Source organism: Scyliorhinus canicula, chromosome 17 (assembly GCF_902713615.1).
Source record: "Scyliorhinus canicula chromosome 17, sScyCan1.1, whole genome shotgun sequence".
Taxonomy (NCBI): domain Eukaryota; kingdom Metazoa; phylum Chordata; class Chondrichthyes; order Carcharhiniformes; family Scyliorhinidae; genus Scyliorhinus; species Scyliorhinus canicula.
In genome coordinates this window covers 24,439,187-24,458,050 of record NC_052162.1, presented here as the reverse complement: position 1 = coordinate 24,458,050, position 18,864 = coordinate 24,439,187, and the positions used below count along the sequence as shown (strand labels likewise).

The 18,864-nt window shown below is 49.3% G+C and overlaps 1 protein-coding gene across 4 annotated transcripts in view; it reads right to left on the bottom strand.

Moving 5' to 3' along the window:
* Positions 1-18,864, bottom strand: part of c17hxorf65 (chromosome 17 CXorf65 homolog) — an 81,262-nt gene that overhangs the window by 11,456 nt on the left and 50,942 nt on the right. For 3 of the 4 annotated variants that reach the window (XM_038776002.1, XM_038776001.1, XM_038776004.1), the window contains 2 exons: positions 17,972-18,074; positions 9,559-9,636 (listed from right to left, as the gene is read on the bottom strand). In XM_038776002.1, the coding sequence (XP_038631930.1) occupies positions 9,626-9,636; positions 17,972-18,074 (114 nt within the window). In that variant the 3' untranslated portion in view covers positions 9,559-9,625. Of the gene's footprint in view, positions 1-3,029; positions 3,104-9,558; positions 9,637-17,971; positions 18,075-18,864 lie in introns of all 4 variants that reach the window. The other variant, XM_038776003.1, reaches the window with a different exon arrangement.

Sequence of the window (18,864 nt, the reverse complement as noted above, 5' to 3'; positions counted from 1 at the left end):
ACAGGGAGCTGTATTTTTCTTTTCATGCACAGACGAGTTGCCAGCCACAGAAGATTACATTGATAGAACAACTTGTAAGGCCCTATGTTGGCAAGGACATTTGACTACATTGCAAATGGGTGGCCAACACAGATACTGGATGTAGAAATCAGGTCTCATTAATGCAAAAGAATGAGTTGTCAGTTGATAAAGGTGGTATTTGGTGGGGAACCAGTGTTATTATTTCTGAAAGGTATTTATTACGGTTCGTAGAATCCCTACAGTGCAGAAAGAGGGCCATTCAGCCCATTGGGGCAGCACCAACCCTTTGAATGCGCACTCTACCCATCCACCCGCCCTAACTCCAAAACATAACCTGCACACGCCTGGGCACTAAGCGGCAATTGATGATGGCCAATCGGCCTAACCTGCACAACTTTGGACTGTGGGAGGGAACCGGAGCACCTCAAGGAAACCCATGCAGACATGAGGAGAACGTGCCAACTCCACATCGCCACCCAAGGCTGGAATTGAATCTGGGACACTGGCGCTGTGAGGCAGCAGTGCTAACCACTGTGAAATTGTGCCAACCTATGTTGTCTTCATGATCAACCCTTTGGATTAAACTTGACTAAGAGTACAGTGAGAGGCTGTCTTTGGTGGCCAGGGTTAGATAAGTCGATAGTGTGGAGTATGTTAAACAATAGAAAACAATCCACCATTAGTACCTTTGTTACCATGGAAATTACGAGCTGAAGTGTGGCACAGGCTGCACTTAGATTTTCAGAATTTGAAGGGAAACAATGATTCATTGTGATAGATAACTAATCAAAGTGGATCAAGGGGTTCTAATGAATTGAGCAACAAAGAGTAAAATTCTTGATATTTTGTGCAGCTTGTAGCTGCTTGTGACTTCTCAAAAGAGCAGAGCTCACAGTAAAACTGCTAAGAACGCCCTTGTTAAGAAAATGCTAGAAACATTATGGGGGAAACGTCTTACATCATTGAAACACCAACAGGCATTTTAGAAAGTTACGCTAAAACACCTCACACAGTAACGGTAGAATGCCAGCTGAATTGTGTCTTAGAAGAGAATCGAGAACAAGAGTTTTCATTGCTGAAGCCACATTCAGCACAGTCAGTGGAAGACATAACAATATCGGCAAAAAGAGAGTCATGGTACGGGTAGAGCTAAAGAAAGAGTGTCTGACGTTCAACCAGCAGGTTAGAGTGAAAGCTCATCATAAGTGGTTGAAGTGCCTACCAGGAAGATTCAGTCAGAGATGGACAGACATGTCTGATGAAGTGGAAAACCCAATTGAAAATCAGTCCATGTTGGAGATGACTTCTCCCTTCAGACTCAGGTCAAAATGAGTCAAGATTCTTTCCAAGCTCGGAATGTTTAGGTCAAGAAAGGAGATACCCTCTTTGGAGTAGGAAACCAGTGGTTAAGCTGAATTTATAAATAACTGAGAAACAAGAAATGTACATAAACTGTAGGGAATTTGAACTTTTGTATATGGTTGCATGATGTTTTATGTGCTTGCATGTTATTGTAGTCTAAAGGTCAACAGAGCAAGGGTTAATGTCGGACTGGAGAATAGCACCTGCCCACAGTATTATGTATAGAGTCACATGGTAATAGAATCAGAGAACATTCTAGAAACAGCCTGCATGGAGATCAACAGTATGACATTAACTTGGATCTGTAAATAGTTAAAGATTCATCATAAATGATTCATGTTTAAACATGTAAGTCTCAAGATCTCATCATTGAGACACCACAGCCAAACCTAAAACGGTGAAGCACCATCATGCAACAATGTAACTTTTTCATTATGGTGGAAGAGAACACTTTATATGTACGCTCTGCTGCTCCATTTGAAGCAGGATGATATGATGCATTTTGCCCCATTCATCCTCATGAATGTTGCTAATTATTCTGAACAGAACTGAGGTCTGTTGTCAAACACAGTTTCCTCTGGGAACTCATAAACAGCAAACAAAGTATACTAAATTTTGTTTGATTCATTGGAAACACCTCAACCCATATTGAATGGCTATATATCACAATGAACAGCCTCTGCCGCAATCTAGCTGGCTATTTCCATGTTGCAAAGATTCTGATCTTTTCTATTACTTGACGTACTCTACACCGTTTCACAGTGTCTTCTTGTGGACATTTGTGTATGAGTGTAAGTAGAAAAGAAACCAGAATAAACCAGGTTCAGTTGGTACTTGACACTTTTATGTGGCGCACTTTCTCTTCCATCCTGAAAGGATGTCACATCCGCGTGCTAAAGCAATCTCAGTGTTGCCTCCCAGGGAGAAGCGTTTTGACTAATTTGCAACTGCTCTTTATGAAGGAAAGAAAAGTACCTTGTATTACAAAATATGAACAGATGTCCGTGGAATAAATTACAGGCATATTGAGATCCCTACTGTGCAAAAAATCTCATCAACCATCGTCACAGTGTCACAGTGCAGATGGTGTAAATCAGCTAGAAGGATGGAAGACACTTTGCTATTAAGGGAGTTACACCATCAAGTCTTTTTAAGAATCAGTTTGAAAGAATTTAACTAACTGTTTTCCTATTGTACTACTCTTCCCAGATTTTTCCCACCTTTTTCATTTTATGATTTGATTTTTAAATTTTTAAAATTATTTTACATTTATTCACAACTGTGAACAAAATTAAGTCAGAAATTGAAACCAATGCAAGTTTTGATTGCTGTATAAACTCCCCTTAAACAAGGATAGACGTTGCAAAATAATCCTTTTCTTTCCTTTTACTGTCCCCTAGTGTTTACAGTTCATTATCACAATCAGCTAACAAAATACTCATTATTTGTACAATAATCTTCACATCTCAAGCTCAATAAAAATACATTGAAAGCCTAAAAATGATGTGTAACGATCCTCAGGTCTGTGGTTAATGCAATATAATATCCCTCCTGTAATATATTTTGTGTGAGATTGAGAGGAATGATTTATGTCAATTATTCTTATTAAATTAGCAGAGCAGAGGGTTATCATGACAAAAACACACCAATCTCTTCCTGCTTGAACTTTCCCCTCACTCAAAACCATCTGATTCTACAACGCCTGGAAAGATAACCAGTCCTGTAATAGGGTGACAGAACATTTGTTAGATTTACTTTAATTCGCTCCCTCTGCAACCCAATAGAGCTATCATTTTATTGCATTTCTTATGCACAGGCTACCTCACTTGGTTCTTCCATAACTTCAGCTCAGTGTCTGATCTCCCTTCTTCAAACCATCTTGCAGATGCACCCTTGTTAGCTGACCTCCCTCCCCCCCCAAAAAAAAACATATATATTGTGTAGGAGTTGCACAGCCCTGTTGGGCAAGGGGTGGCGGTGGTGTAGGAAAATAGCAGAGTGCTCTCCAATGCAGTCCTGTCACCGGTCAGCACTGTTTTCTAGTCCCAAGACCAGACGTAGAGCAGCCACCCACCACTGTTTGCCAGGCAGTCCATTTAAATACTTAAGGACCCTAGTCAGGTCGATTCTTCGGGCTCGCCCGCATTGAGCTGATGGTGCAGCACATCCCCCTGCCTGGGGAGGAAGCATGCTTCATGGAAGCAGCCTTCCTGCGGTCATCCACTAGGGGGCAGGGGAAGTCATCTAAACCGGCAGCTCCATGTCCCAAAGAGGCTCAACACAGAGAGACACCCTCTCGATCCTCTCGAGCCTGTCCCAGCAGCGGCCACCTCTCCAGGAGGAACAGCCAGCCCACTGATTCAGCGAGCAGCACTGGATGCCCGCTTGCCATTCTTAATTGAATGACAATCCCGGAGATGGCCCGTTCCGAGGCTTCCCCTGGTAAAATCATGAATCTGACCCCGTCCTGGCAAAAGTGACCTCCAAACAAAATCCTTACATTGTAGTCCTGAAATCCACTGGATAAATCTGGCCTATTGCATCAGTCTTTTATGTGGTTAAGGGGGGGGGGGGGGGGGGGGGGAGTGGGGTTGCATCTCCGTCACTCTCTAGATTTTGAGCTCCAGCACAGATTCTGCCAATTTGCCAAGGCACGAGACCAAAGTCAACATTATCTAGAAATTCTGAGGTTCGAACTCCTTTTACCTTTCGTTCCTCAAGATTTAAATCACAGTCAGCTGCGCAGTTGCAAAAAAGACTTTGCTAAATAGTTGCAGCTTGCAGGGCACGAAATCTACCAAATATTGGCAGTAATAGCCCGGCAAGTTCAGGCATGTTTTAGAGGCTTTAGAAATTGGTTTACAATCTCCTCTTGACTCTGCTCCAGGTTTGGCCAAGGTGTCGACAGACGGATGCATATTTGGTGCAAATGCTGGGGTTGTTTGTTCTGGTTCTTTGTCTTCCTTAGCCTTGTCCACGCCCAGAATGTCTTGACGAAGGGGCACACAGTGTGGTAAACCACTGGATTGCATTGTGTTGTGCTGTTAATGCCTGGGCTTGTCCAGGCTGGCTCCGCCTGTGGCTCCGCCTGTGACTCCTCCCCTCGGGCTCATGTATAATGGTGGCAAGTCTCCGCTTCTCCGACCCAGTTCGGGACCAGAGGCAGGAGGCTTGCTGTTTAGTGTATTAAAGCCTCAGTTACGTTCTTCGCTCATCGTGTGTTTATTGATGGTGTAGTAATCCACAGGAGGCAGGAGTTCCGTCACCACACCAATATTTATTTACAATAACGGTATTACAGGAGCAGCTACAAACAGTGCTGCTAGCAGCCCAGTCAACTTAAGACTGGCTCACAAAGCCTACACAGGTGATTATATGGGCCCCCTCAATGAGTTATCATTGAGGGAGCTCATACTCCAATTGGCCAACCAATAAAGCCAATTGGAGTTCATTACACCCCTCCCCCCAAGGTCCGAGGAATTCCTGCCAGCTGGCATTCCTCTGAGCTTCTTCCTGCTCCTCATGTCTGGGTCTGTCACCTCTGTGTCGTCCGCCGGGTCGTTCTCCGAAGTGGGCGAGGTGTACCTTATAGGTGCCCGTCTTTTCCTTGACGACCTCCTTGGAAGTTATTCTTCCTCTTCCTCGGGGAGAGGTGTCGCGGCGGCCTCGTCGAGTGTGTCCATCTCTGACTCTGATGACTGGATGACGGGGTCTGGAGAAATTGCTCGGGGCTGGGGTGTGGGTTTCCTTTCCGTCTGGGCTATCCCAGCTTGAGGCGGTCCTGCTTCGCCTGCCTCCAGGTGTGGTTCCGCTGCCCTTATTTGGTCTAGGTGTTTCTTCAGCACCTTACCTCCTATTGAAACCTCAGAGGATATGGGCCCTGTTTGGGACTCTAGCGTGCCTTTGACCCACGTTGGTCCATTCCCATAATTCTTGACCCAAACCGGTGCCCCCACCTGGAAATGTCTCTGCTGCCGACTATTATCATGCCCCCTGCGTTGGGCCTCCTGATGTTTCTCCACTTTCCCCGTTAAATTTGGGAAAAGGAGACTCAGCCTCATTCGCAGCCGCCTTCCCATTAAAAGTTCAGCTGGCGGTATGCCCATTGTGGAATGCGGTGTGGTGCTGTAATCAAACAGCCAGCGGGAGAGCTTTGTGTCTATTGACGCTGCCGGCTGCTTCTTGAGTCCCGCTTTAAGTGTCTGGACCGCTCTCTCTGCCAGGCCGTTGGTCGCTGGATGGTAAGGGGCCGTTTTGATGTGACGGACTCCGTTTTCCTTCAGGAATTTTCCAAATTCCCCACTTGTGAATGCCGTTCCATTGTCCGACACCGATACCTCCGGAAGTCCCTGTGTTGCAAACGAGGCCCTGAGCTTTTCCATTGTCGATGCTGTGCTTGCCGTGTTTACCCGGTGGACGTCCAGCCATTTGAAGTGGGCGTCCACTATCACCAAAAACATTGGGCCCATGAAAAGGGCCGGCATGGTCAATATGCAGGTGGGTCCACGGTCTGCCTGGCCATTCCCACGGGTGCAATGGCGCCGCTGGTGGCACACTTTGCCCCTGTTGGCACTCCTGGCACTGACGTACCAAGGCTGCTATGTCTGTGTCCAAACCTGGCCACCAAACGTAGCTTCGAGGTAGCATCTTCGTTTTAGACACCCCTGGGTGTCCGTGATGTAACTTAGTTAAGATTGCCTAACGGCCCTGAGCTGGGATGATTACCCGGGCTCCCCATAATAGGATACCATCTTCTACGGTTATTTGGTCCCTCCTGCTCCAGTATGGGTGCATCTGGGGCTCCACTAGTCTTTCTAGTTCCCCTGTTAGCAGTAAATGCTTCATCTTGGCTAAAACTGGGTCTTTTTGCGTCCACAACCGAATATGTTGTGTGTCTACTGGTAGGGTGTCCAAAAAATTTAGAGTCATTACTGGCTCCTCTACTTTTGGTATTTGCGGCGGAGTGTCCGGGAGGGGAAGTCTGCTCAAAGCATCTGCATGTGCTACTCGCGTTCCCGGTCTGTGCTCCAGAACGTATCTGTATGCCGCCAGTAGCAACGCCCAGCGTTGGATTCTAGCTGATGCAATCGGGGGTATTGACTTGTCTTCTTTTAATAACCCTAATAACGGCTTATGGTCCGTCACTATGGTGAATTTCCGCCCATACAGATACTGGTGAAATTTTTTTACTGCGAATATCACCGCCAGTCCTTCCTTCTCGATTTGGGCGTACTTCCTCTCAGCCATCGCCAAGGTCCTCGAAGCATAGGCTATTGGCTGTTCTTCCCCATTCCTTCCTCTATGGGCTAAGACGGCTCCTACCCCGTATGGGGATGCATCACAAGTGACCACCAACTCCTTCCTTGGGTCATAATGCTCTAGGACATTTTCGGATGACAGCTGTTCCTTAATGTCCCTAAATGCTCGGTTTTGGCGGGTGGACCATTTCCATTCTTGCCCCTTTTTTAGTAGCTGGTGGAGGGGTTCTAGGATGGACGCCCTATTTTCAATAAATTTTCCATAATAGGTTATCAACCCTAGAAATGATTGTAACACCTGGACCGTGGTGGGAGCTGGGGCTTCTTTTATTGCCCTTACTCTGTCTTCTAATGGATGTAAGCCTGACTCGTCTACTTTATATCCCAGGTACGTCACTTGTGGGGCCAGAAAAACACATTTTTCCCTTTTTAGCCGTACTCCTGCCTTTGCGAAACACCTGAGCACTTCCTCCAGGTTCCTTAAGTGTTCCCTGTTTGTCCTACCCGTGATTAAGACATCGTCCAAATAAATCGCCACCTGCGGTAGTCCCTGCAGAATATTTCCCATCGTATGCTGGAATATAGCGCAGGCTGATGACACTTCAAAAGGTAGCCTAGTATAACGAAAAAGGCCCTTCAGGGTGTTGATCGTAGCGAACTTTTGGGAGCCCTTGTCCAGTTTTAACTGCAGGTAGGCATGGCTCATGTCTAGTTTTGTGAACAAAAGCCCACCTGCCAATTTGGCATACAGGTCGTCTATTTTCGGGATTGGGTAGTTGTCCAGCAGTGCATATTTGTTTACTGTCTGATTGAAATCTCCACAAAGACGTATCGAGCTGTCTGGCTTCAAAATTGGTACCACCGGCACTGCCCATTCCGAGAATTGTACTGGTCTGATAATGCCGTCGCGCCGTAACCTTTCTATTTCGTCATCTACTTTCTTTCTTAATGCAAAAGGTACCGGCCTGGCCTTACAAAATTTCGGAAGGGCTTCTGGGTCTACGTGCAAAGTTGCTTTGGCGCCTATGATTTCCCCCAAACCTTCCTGGAAGACCTCCGGGTATTTTTGGAGTACTCCACTCAACTGCCCACTTCAACTCTGGAAAATTTTTCATCCAATCTAATTTTAGGTCTTTCAGCCAGTTCTGTCCAATTAAGCTCGGTCCGGAGCCCTCTACCTCAACGGTAGTCTGAGCAATTGTTTCTCATATTCCACAGGTACATGAGTCGTGCCTAGAACTTCCAGGGGTTCCCCCGTGTAGGTTTTAAGTTTTGTCGATGTTTTTGCTAGGGTTAGTGGCTGGAGTCCATCTTTGATTTTTCTAAATGCTGCCACTCCCATTACTGATACGGCCGCACCCGTGCCTATTTCCATTATTGTCGGCCGCCCATTCACCCGTGGGGTAATCCTAATGGGTTCTGCTTTCTTCGTTGTAATATTATATAACTGTTCCCCTTCGGAGGAGGATGGGGCGTCTAGGTTGTGTACTTCCCTGCGTCCCCACCTGCTATTCCTCTTTTGCCACCTCCTTCTAGGGTTTCTGTCGTTGTTACCCCACTCTGTCTGGTGCCAGAAACGGTCCTTCTCTGTTGGGGGAGCCTCAGCCGGTACTTCCCTCTGTCTCCAGTTAGTCATGGCAGACTTGGGGGCAGTTCTGGGGTTTTCCTTTTTCCCTCTATTCCTCAGGTTTTTCCTGAGAGCGGCTATCTGGTAGCAGGACCCGTTGTGGTAGTCCCTCTTACAGGTATCTACCTCCATTGGCGTGCCCTGTAGTTCCTGCGCCCCATTTGCTGCCTTTTCTAGGGACAGTGCGAGCTGTAACGCTTGCCTGCAGTCTAGCTCCGTTTCCGCCAACAGGCGTTTCTGTATTGTGAGGTCGTTTATACCACACACTAACCGGTCCCGAAGCATTTCATTTAGCGTCGGGCCGAACTCACATTTTTCCGCCAGCCTTCTCAGGCGGGTCAAGAAATTCGTGACTGACTCCCTGTCTTCCCGCTTCGCTGTGTAGAATCTGTACCTACGCAAAATAAGGGGTGGTTTTGGGTCATAGTGCTCTTTCACCAATTCCGTTACTTCTTGGAAAGTTTTCGTGTCTGGCGCATCGGGATAAGTCAGACTACGTATAATGGCGAAAGCGGAGGGTCCACACGCCGACAGCAGGATAAGCCGTCTCCTTTCGTCCATCAGTATATCATTTGCCCGGAAGAAGTAACACATTCTCTCCACATACTGGGACCAGTCCTCAATAGCCGGGTCGAATGCCTCTAACCTCCCAAAAAACGGCATTTTTAAAATGGCAAGGCTTACCCTCCGAGTGCGGCAGCTGGTCTCCGCAAAATTCGTAGTTTACCTCGTCGCCACTGTAGTAATCCACGGGAGGCAGGAGTTCCGTCACCACACCAATATTTATTTACAATAACGATATTACAGGAGCAGCTACAAACAGTGCTGCTAGCAGTCCAGTCAACTTAAGACTGGCTCACAAAGCCTACACAGGTGATTATATGGGCTATCATTGAGGGAGCTCATACTCCAATTGGCCAACCAATAAAGCCACTTGGAGTTCATTACAGATGGCATATCACACAATCTCTGCCAGTCTGATAAAAACCCTCCACAGCCATTGACACAGGAGGGACTGCAGGATGTAGCGGATGGAGGAAAACAATATTCTCATTTAATTTGCTACGGTTCCTTTCTCTTGGATGATCTGGGTGATTATTGTGGGTGCCCCTTTAAAAGGGGGCCAGTGAAAAGGGTAGCAATCTGGTTAGTAATTCATGTCCTGATCTCTGACCCATGTGGGGACTGAGGAACAGTGGTTGTTTGTGCTGTTGGGAATGAATCCGTTTGAGACTGTGTGGACTGAAGAAGAGAGAGGAAATAGGGGGAAAAAGAATACCAGACACTCACCTGGCACCATTTATTCTTGCTTTGCAGGAAAACTGACATCCCCAGGCCAAAAGATGTTAAAAGTACATCACCGTCCTCCTAAAAATAAAATAAAACGTATTGATTGTTGTGGTGAAATATAAACCTACTAATTCACACTGTGTTCCAGTATATGTATTGTGTCCTTGTGGGCTCTGTATGTGAGCCGTTGCGCGGCTCTGCCCATAGGGGGAGATGAGGAGTTTGAACTTGGCTCCATCCTTGGCTCCGCCCATGGCTCCTCCCACTAACCGGAAGTATAAAGCTTTGCAGTCGTGAGCCTGCTGCCAGTTCATCTTGTCACGTCCTCCCCGACGCGCTCCATGCTATTAGGTCCCTCCTATGCACAGCCACCAACCAGACCCCTCACGAACGGCTATTTGTTGTTTCTAGGGGCACTACCACGGGGGTTTCGCTCCCAGCATGGTTGAAGACACCAAGTCTGGTTCTCCTCCGGTAGCACATCCGGGCACACAAAACTGACCCACTCATAGAAAGAGTGCTCCTATTCCACTCCAACCCCCAATACGCTTTCATCGAATACCCTGACGGCCGTCAGGACACTGTTTCCCTCCGGGACCTTGCGCCTGCAGGATCCAATCCCACCACTACTACCGCCGAGGTACCCCTCACACTACACCCCGCACAACACTCCGCGCCCTGCACCCCCACTCCTACAGGTTCACTGCCCGTGCTCCGCGCCCCCGCGTGTATGGGTTTCCGGTGCTCCCCGTCGCCAGTCGAACCAGTCGGGTATGAAGCTCGGACCGAATCACCCCCGGAGTCCACTATCGTACCCTCACCGACCGCCCCCACCCAGCCACCCGAAAAGGCTGCAACCCCGGTGCTTCGCCGATCGCAAAGGACGACTTAGCCGCTGGACCGGCTCAATTTGTAGACCCATCACCCCCGCCGGAGTTGATTTTTTTAATAGGGGATGAATGTGGTGAATTATAAACCTACTAATTCACACTGTGTTCCAGTATATGTATTGTGTCCTTGTGGGCTCTGTATCCGAGCCGTTGCGCGGCTCTGCCCATAGGGGGAGATGAGGAGTTTGTACTGGGCTCCACCCTTGGCTCCGCCCATGGCTCCACCCATAGCTCCTCCCACTAACCAGAAGTATAAAGCTTTGCAGTTGTGAGCCTGCTGCCAGTTCATCCCGTCGCAGGCAGACTCTGTTGTAAGATTATTAAAACCACTGTTCACTTCCAATCACGTGTCTTGTGAATTGATGGTCACATCAATTTAATAATCTTAGGAAACTTAAAGAAAACTACTATGGAATCAGCCCTCAAACCTGATCGACTAGATCTCGACCTGCAGGCTGCAGAGGCGAAATAAATCTTTCTACACTGGCTCAGATGTTTCAAGGCCTACCTGGCTGAATCAAGCACTTCAGAAACTACGGAGGAGCAGAAACTCAGACTACTGCACGCAAGGGTGAGCCACCGTATCTGTACTCAACTTAACAGTACTTCCTCGTATATGGAGGCCCTGGCCATGCTCGATCGAATGTACGTGAGGCCCATCAACGAGGTCTACGCGCGCCACATTTTTACGACCCGCCGCCAGTGCCCCGCGGAGTCGCTGGAAGAATTCCTGCGCGATTTAAAAGCCTTAGCTCGGGACTGCAATTATCAAGCTGTATCAGCCGCCCAACATATGGAGCTCGCTGTCCGAGATGTGTACGTGGCAGGGTTCAGGTCAAACTATGTGCGCCAGCGGTTGCTTGAAAAAGGGGCCCAGAACTTGGAGGACACTGTAGAGTTAGCTACAATCATGGAGGTCTCGTTCCGCAGCCTCACCTCGTTCCCCGCGGACCAAGCAACCCCATCATGGGCCCCCGACCAGCGACTGCCCCAGGCCTGCGCCGTGCGGCCACCCACCCACTACGCAGCTCCAGTGTGCCATTTCTGTGGGCAGCCCCAACACCCACGGCAGCACTGCCCGGCCCGCAACGCGACCTGAAGCAGCTGCGGTCGCAAAGGACACTATGTCCGGGTCTGCCTGCCGAAGAAATCCCCCACTCCAAACTCTCCCGCAGCCCAGAGCACTCGCTTCCAAAACTCTCAGGCCCGCAGGCCCCGAAATGCTGCGGCCTGAATGCCGACTCCGCCCCCACCCGACACATGCGACTCATGGGGGCCGCCATCTTGGCAACCCTCCTCCACGCGGCCGGCCATGTGTGACTCATGGGGGCGACCATCTTGGACGCCATCTTCCTCGCCGCCCGCCACGTGCGATTCACGGGGCGGCCATCTTGGGATCCAGCCTCTTCAAACACTGAAATTCATCTCAACGACTACGACCTCAGCTGACAGTCATCACGGGGCCACTCCAGCACAGCTGATCGAGCCGCCAACTACCCACAACTCAGCGTGGTTACGTTGGACCAGTCACGTCCGAAACACCTCCGCAACTCGATGATGACCTTTAAAATCAATGGGTACTGTACACCGTACCTTTTCGACTCCGGGAGCACAGAGAGCTTCGTACACCCAGATCTGGTAAGATGCTGTTCGCTCCCTATCTTCCATGCACGGCAAACTATCTCCCTCGCTTTGGGCTCACACTCTGTTCACCTCCAAGGGCGCACCGTCGCGACCCTAACGATTCAGGGCGCCAGCTACTCAAACTTCCAGCTATACGTACTCCCCGAACACTGCGCCCCACTCTTACTGGGACTCGACATCCAGTGTAACCTCAAAAGCCTCACACTCAGCTTCGGCGGGCCCCTACCTCCACTCACTATCTGCAGTCTAGCGACGCTAAAAATCGACCCCCCTCCACTCTTTGCCAATCTCACTCCGGACTGCAAACCCGTAGCCACTCGCAGCAGGCGGTACAGCCTGCAGGACAGTGTGTTTATCAGAACCGAAGTCCATAGGCTCCTACGTGAGGGGATCATAGAGGCCAGTAATAGCCCCTGGAGAGCTCAGGTGGTAGTCATCAAGACCAGGGAAAAATTCCGAATGGTAGTGGACTATAGCCAAACCATTAACCGGTTCACGCTCCTTGATGCGTACCCCCTCCCCAGGATTGCAGACATGGTGAATCAGATCGGCCAGTATCGTATCTTCTCCACGGTGGATCTGAAGTTTGCATACCGCCAGCTCACAATCCGCCCGGAGGACCGCCACTACACGGCGTTCGAGGCAGATGGCCGCCTCTTCCATTTCCTCCGGGTTCCCTTTGGCGTCACGAATGGGGTCTCGGTGTTCCAATGAGCAATGGACCGAATGGTGGACCAGTACGGGCTGCGGGCCACGTTTCCGTACTTGGACATCTGCGGCCATGATCAGCAGGACCACGACGCTAATCTCCATCGATTTCTCCAGACTGCCCAGAAACTCAACCTCACGTATAACACGGAGAAATGCGTTTTCCGCACGACCAGGCTAGCCATCCTCGGCTATGTCGTGGAAAACGGAGTCCTGGGCCCAGACCCGGAACGTATTTGTCTCCCTCTCCCTCATTGTCCCAGGGCCCTCAAAAGATGCCTGGGATTTTTCTCATATTATGCCCAGTGGGTCCCTCATTATGGGGACAAAGCCCGCTCACTATTTAAGGCCACACTCTTTCCTCTGTCAGATGAGGCTCGCCAGGCCTTCACCTGCATCAAGGTGGACATCGCCAAAGCGGCCATGCGGGCGGTGGATGAATCCGTCACCTTTCAGGTAGAGAGCGATGCCTCAGAGGTCGCTCTCGCCGCCACTCTAAATCAGGCAGGGAGACCAGTCGCCTTTTTCTCCCGAGCCCTCTCCGCTTCGGAACTTCGACACTCCTCAGTTGAAAAGGAAGCACAAGCCATCGTGGAAGCTATACGACACAGGAGGCACTACCTCGCAGGTAGGAGGTTCACCCTCATCACCGACCAAAGATCAGTTGCCTTCATGTTTGACAACTCACAAAGGGGCAAAATTAAAAATGATAAGATCCTACGGTGGAGGATCGAACTCTCCACCTACAAATACGATATTATGTATCGACCGGGTAAGTTCAACGAGCCCCAGATGCCCTGTCCCGCGGCACGTGCGCCAGCGCGCAAGACGACCGCCTGAAAGCTATCCACAATGACCTCTGCCATCCGGGGGTCACCCGGCTCGCCCACTACAACAGAGCCTGAAATCTGCCTTACTCCACCGAGGAGGTAAAAGCCATCACCAGAGATTGCCTGATCTGTGCGGAGTGCAAACCGCACTTCTATAGACCAGACAGGGCCCACCTGGTAAAGGCCACCCGGCCCTTTGAACGCCTGAGCATCAATTTCAAAGGGCCACTCCCCTCGACCAATCGGAATGTGTACTTCCTGAACGTCATCGACGGGTTCCCCGCTTCCCCTTTGCCATCCCGTGCCCCGATATGACCTCCCACACAGTCATCAGAGCCCTGCACAGTATCTTCACCCTGTTCGGGTTCCCCAGCTACGTGCACAGCGATAGGGGTTTGTCCTTTATGAGCGACGAGCTGCGTCAGTACCTGCTCCACAAGGGCATCGCCTCGAGCAGGACTACCAGCTACAACCCCAGGGGGAACGGGCAGGTGGAGAGGGAGAACGCGACGGTCTGGAAGACCGTCCTACTGACCCTCCGGTCCAGGAATCTCCCGACCTCCCATTGGCAGGGAGTCCTCCCTGACGCGCTCCATGCTATTAGGTCCCTCCTATGCACAGCCACCAACCAGACCCCTCACGAACGGCTATTTGTTTTTTCTAGGGGCACTACCACAGGGGTTTCACTCCCAGCATGGTTGAAGACACCAAGTCCGGTTCTCCTCCGGTAGCACATCCGGGCACACAAAACTGACCCACTCGTAGAAAGAGTGCTCCTAACCCACTCCAACCCCCAATACGCTTTCATCGAATACCCTGACGGCCGTCAGGACACTGTTTCCCTCCGGGACCTTGCGCCTGCAGGATCCAATCCCAGCACTACTACCGCCGAGGTACCCCTCACACTACACCCCGCACAACACTCCGCGCCCTGCACCCCCACTCCTACAAGTTCACTGCCCGTGCTCTGCGCCCCCGCGTGTATGGGTTTCCGGCGCTCCCCGTCGCCAGTCGAACCAGTCGGGTACGAAGCTCGGACCGAATCACCCCCGGAGTCCACTATCGTACCCTCACCGACCGCCGCCACCCAGCCACCCAAAAAGGCTGCAACCCCGGTGCTTCGCCGATCGCAAAGGACGACTTAGCCGCTGGACCGGCTCAATTTGTAGACCCATCACCCCCGCCGGACTTGATTTTTTTACAGGGGGTGAATGTGGTGAATTATAAACCTACTAATTCACACTGTGTTCCAGTATATGTATTGTGTCCTTGTGGGCTCTGTATCCGAGCTGTTGTGCGGCTCTGCCCATAGGGGGAGATGAGGAGTTTGTACTGGGCTCCACCCTTGGCTCCACCCACGGCTCCACCCATAGCTCCTCCCACTAACCAGAAGTATAAAGCTTTGCAGTTGTGAGCCTGCTGCCAGTTCATCTCGTCGCAGGCAGACTCTGTTGTAAGATTATTAAAACCACTGTTCACTTCCAATCACGTGTTTTGTGAATTGATGGTCACATCAATTGTTTTCAGAACAAATTCTATTGGGAAATGTTTTTGCGAAGTTCATTCAAATGGTTAAGAAGAAAAATCACAGAACATTATTTAACCCAGAAAGACATTAAAGTTGGTCATTCCAAATAAATTATTTAGTAACAATTATTTAAAGGTGGGAAAATACCGATCACATGAATGGGTTTGATCAACAGATAGAAGTTAAAATAGGATATCATTGCTCTCCCTCTACACCAATTATAGCAGCCATAAGTACAGTTAAGTTGGGAGTGCTGTAGAATTAATTTTATTTAGATTATTACCTGCTCTTACGAGTTCAATTTCCCCTGTTTTAAAAAAAATCTTAGTACCTGGCTGGTAATCTTCTTTCCAAACTCTCAGAAATAAAGGGCGTGTTTCTCCATCGGCCGACGCCGGAATCGGGAAACACAATTGGGCGGAGAATTCGCCCGTGGCTACTGAGGGTAGGGGAGGGGGTACAAACAATGTCCAACATCGCTAGAGTGTGCTGATAATTGTGCCGCTGGCCGGGTTGGCGGGGGGGGGGGGGTCTGCCAGGGTTGGGGGGAGTAGCGGGAGCCGGCTCGGAGGTGGGTGGTGGGATCGGGGAGGCCGAGCACAGACCGCCATTGCCACAGCCTGCAAGGCAGCCATGCGACTGCGCACGCCGCTGACTGCCCACTGAGAACTTAGCGCCATGGGTGGCCCACCCACGTCACCCCCTAGGTACTCTCTGGCCCTAGCCGACCCATCAACGGGATGGGTGTGCTCCAGTGCAACCAGTGCCATCACCTTAGCTGGGATGAGGGCATGCATCGGAATTGCGCAAGTTCTTCATGGCGCTGGTGCTAGCCCATTAATGGAACCTTAATTGCTCCGGGACCGTCACTGCTTTCTTCCGATCGGAACAATCGCGATTCAGTCTCAGCGTCAGCACTTAATTTCTCAAATGGAGACTTTGGCACCAAGTCTTTGTTCCATAAATCTTTTCTCACATTTAAGAACCTATAAGAAATCCTTGAACAGCTGTACTGATAATTCACAATGAATTCATCAGCGTTAAATATCTTGCCAATAGATTACTATATTCCAAGCACCGATTTAAGACAATTGACAACAGAAGCAATGTGACACAAGAAAATTCTTTTTTACACAGTGAGTGGTTATGATCTGGAATGCACTGCCTGAGAGTGTCGTGGAGGCAGATTCTCTTTCAAAAGAGATAAAGAACCAGGATAAGCAGAGGAAAGGTTTGCAGGGGTATGGGGGGGAAATGGAAAGTGGTGTTTGAGCAGATTGTCACTGGACTACGAATCGAGAGGCCTAGTTTAATGCTCAGGGAAATGGGGTCAAATCCTACCAGGGCAGCTGATAGATCTAAAATTCAATTAGTAACAAAAAAAATAATCTGGAACTGAAAGCTTGTCTCAATAAGGGTGGTCATTAATCCCGGAGGACAGAATCAGAAGCCTTGGGGTGGGAGATCGGATATCGTTGGGATGGGGAGGTGGGATGTTGGAGGGCTTGGCAGAGAGTGGGAAGGAGATTGGGAGGGTGTTGTCCAGTCACAGACGGTTGTGACGTTGGATTCTACAGGAAAGACATGTAACCCCTGGATGCGGAAGATCTTGGCTCCAAGTAACTGCAAGTATGGGAAATCAAGCCAGCAAGAGTTAAATTTAAAGTGGTCCATAGGTATGAGGCATGTAGACTTGTTCTATTATTTAAATGATCAACCTGCCTCCTGGGAGCAGGCCAACTTTCCAAGCAGCTCCTAACCCCACCTCTTTTAAAAATGGAGATTGCAATTGTAATCCAGATTTCACAGAATCACAAAATAGTTACATCACAGAAGGAGGTCACTGTGCCTGCACCAACTCCCCGAATGAGCAATCCCCTTAGCACTATTCTCCCACCTTCTCCTCTTCATCCTGCACATTCTTCCTTTTTAAATAAGTCGATTGAAACAGCCTTCACCGCACTCAGGCATTCCAGATACCAACCACTCGCTGCACAAAAAAATGTCGCATTTGCTTCGTTTGGCAATTACTTTAAATCAGTGCCCTGTCTTTTATTATTCTTTCACAAGTGGGAACAGTTTCTCGAAGAAAAGCAGTCCTAACTTCTCCAATCTGTTCTATCTAACACTCTAACCTCCCTCTTGATTTGAACTTTCCTGTTTTTGCATTAATTTATAGAAATTCTCATACAAATGTAAGTTGTTCTCCTACCCCAACGTATCATAACATAGAACATACAGTGCAGAAGGAGGCCATTCAGCTCATCAAGTCTGCTCCGACCCACTTAAGCCTTCACTTCCACCCTATCCATGTCACCCAATAACCCCTCCTAACCTTTTTGGTCACGAAGGGCAATTTAGCATGGCCAATCCACCTAACCTGCACGTCTTTGGACTGTGGGAGGAAACTGGAGCACCCGGAGGAAACCCACACAAACAAGGGGAGAACGTGCAGACTCCGCACAGACAGTGACCCGGCGGGGAAATCGAACCTGTGACCCTGGCGTTGTGAAGCCACAGTGCTATCCACTTGTGCTACCGTGCTGCCCTAAATTGTCGATTCATGGCTAACAGTTGTATTGCTAAGGGGCAGGAGGATACATTGTTCGCTTGCTCATCCATAAAGCAATACAATTTGGTATCTTCTATCACTTATATTTGGAGCTGTATTGAGGATGTGCAAGGAGTTATAGGTACAACAGCTCATTTTCTTTTTACCTCAGTAATACAGTAAAATATGTTTTGCTAAAAGTGTGGACTTGTGATTTCCGAACTAGAAACAACAGTGCTAGAAAGTTGAACAAATGTTTAACCTCTGCCATACTTCTTTCCCGATTCTGGCCTGGACTTCCCAGAGCTAGTTACAGACGTTTCGTCCACTGTAACCCTTGCAGTTCCTTTCCCCTTTTTCGTTTGCTGAAGAAAGAGAATAAAATAGTTTAGAGTTTTTTCTACGCGAATCTCGTGGAACTATTACTAGACTTTCCAGCCTCTAAAGCAACTCCCCAACCCTCACCCACAAAGCCCAACCATTTCTCTACAAAAAATGGAAAATTCTGCAGATGCTGGAAAACTGAAATAATGAAATGAAATGAAAATCGCTTCTTGTCACAAGTAGGCTTCAAATGAAGTTACTGTGAAAAGACCCGAGTCGCCACATTCCAGCCCCTGTTCAGGGAGGCCGGTACTGGAATTGAACCCGCGCTGCTGGCCTGCCTTGGTCTGCTTCAAAAGTCAGCGATTTAGCCCTGTGCTAAACCAGCCCCTAAAAACAGAGACTGGGATTTTCTGCCGGCACAAAAGCCATTTGGACACTCACGTTGGATTCCTCACCCCCTCCAGTTTTCCCGCCCACAGAATACCCCCCTCCCCCTCTCCAGGCCCCCCCTGCCCTCCCCTTTGTTTCTCTCTCCACAGATCCAGCCTATTTGCATGATCCCACCAAGGAAGCCTGGTAATGAGTTTCCCAAGGATGATGAAAGCTGCCCCAAGCTCTAATCTTCCTTTCTGCCTTCACTTTGGAAAAGCTTTGGACTCGGGTTGTGAGGACTCAGTCAGCAACCAATATCGCATCAGTGAGTGGTATTGCTCCATCAACATTCCCTTTATATCTGGTCAAACGTTTACGGAATTCTCTGGTCATTGGGATTCCCTGTTCCCGCCGGCAGCACGCACCCCCGCCCGTGGGCTTCCTGGCATCGCGCAG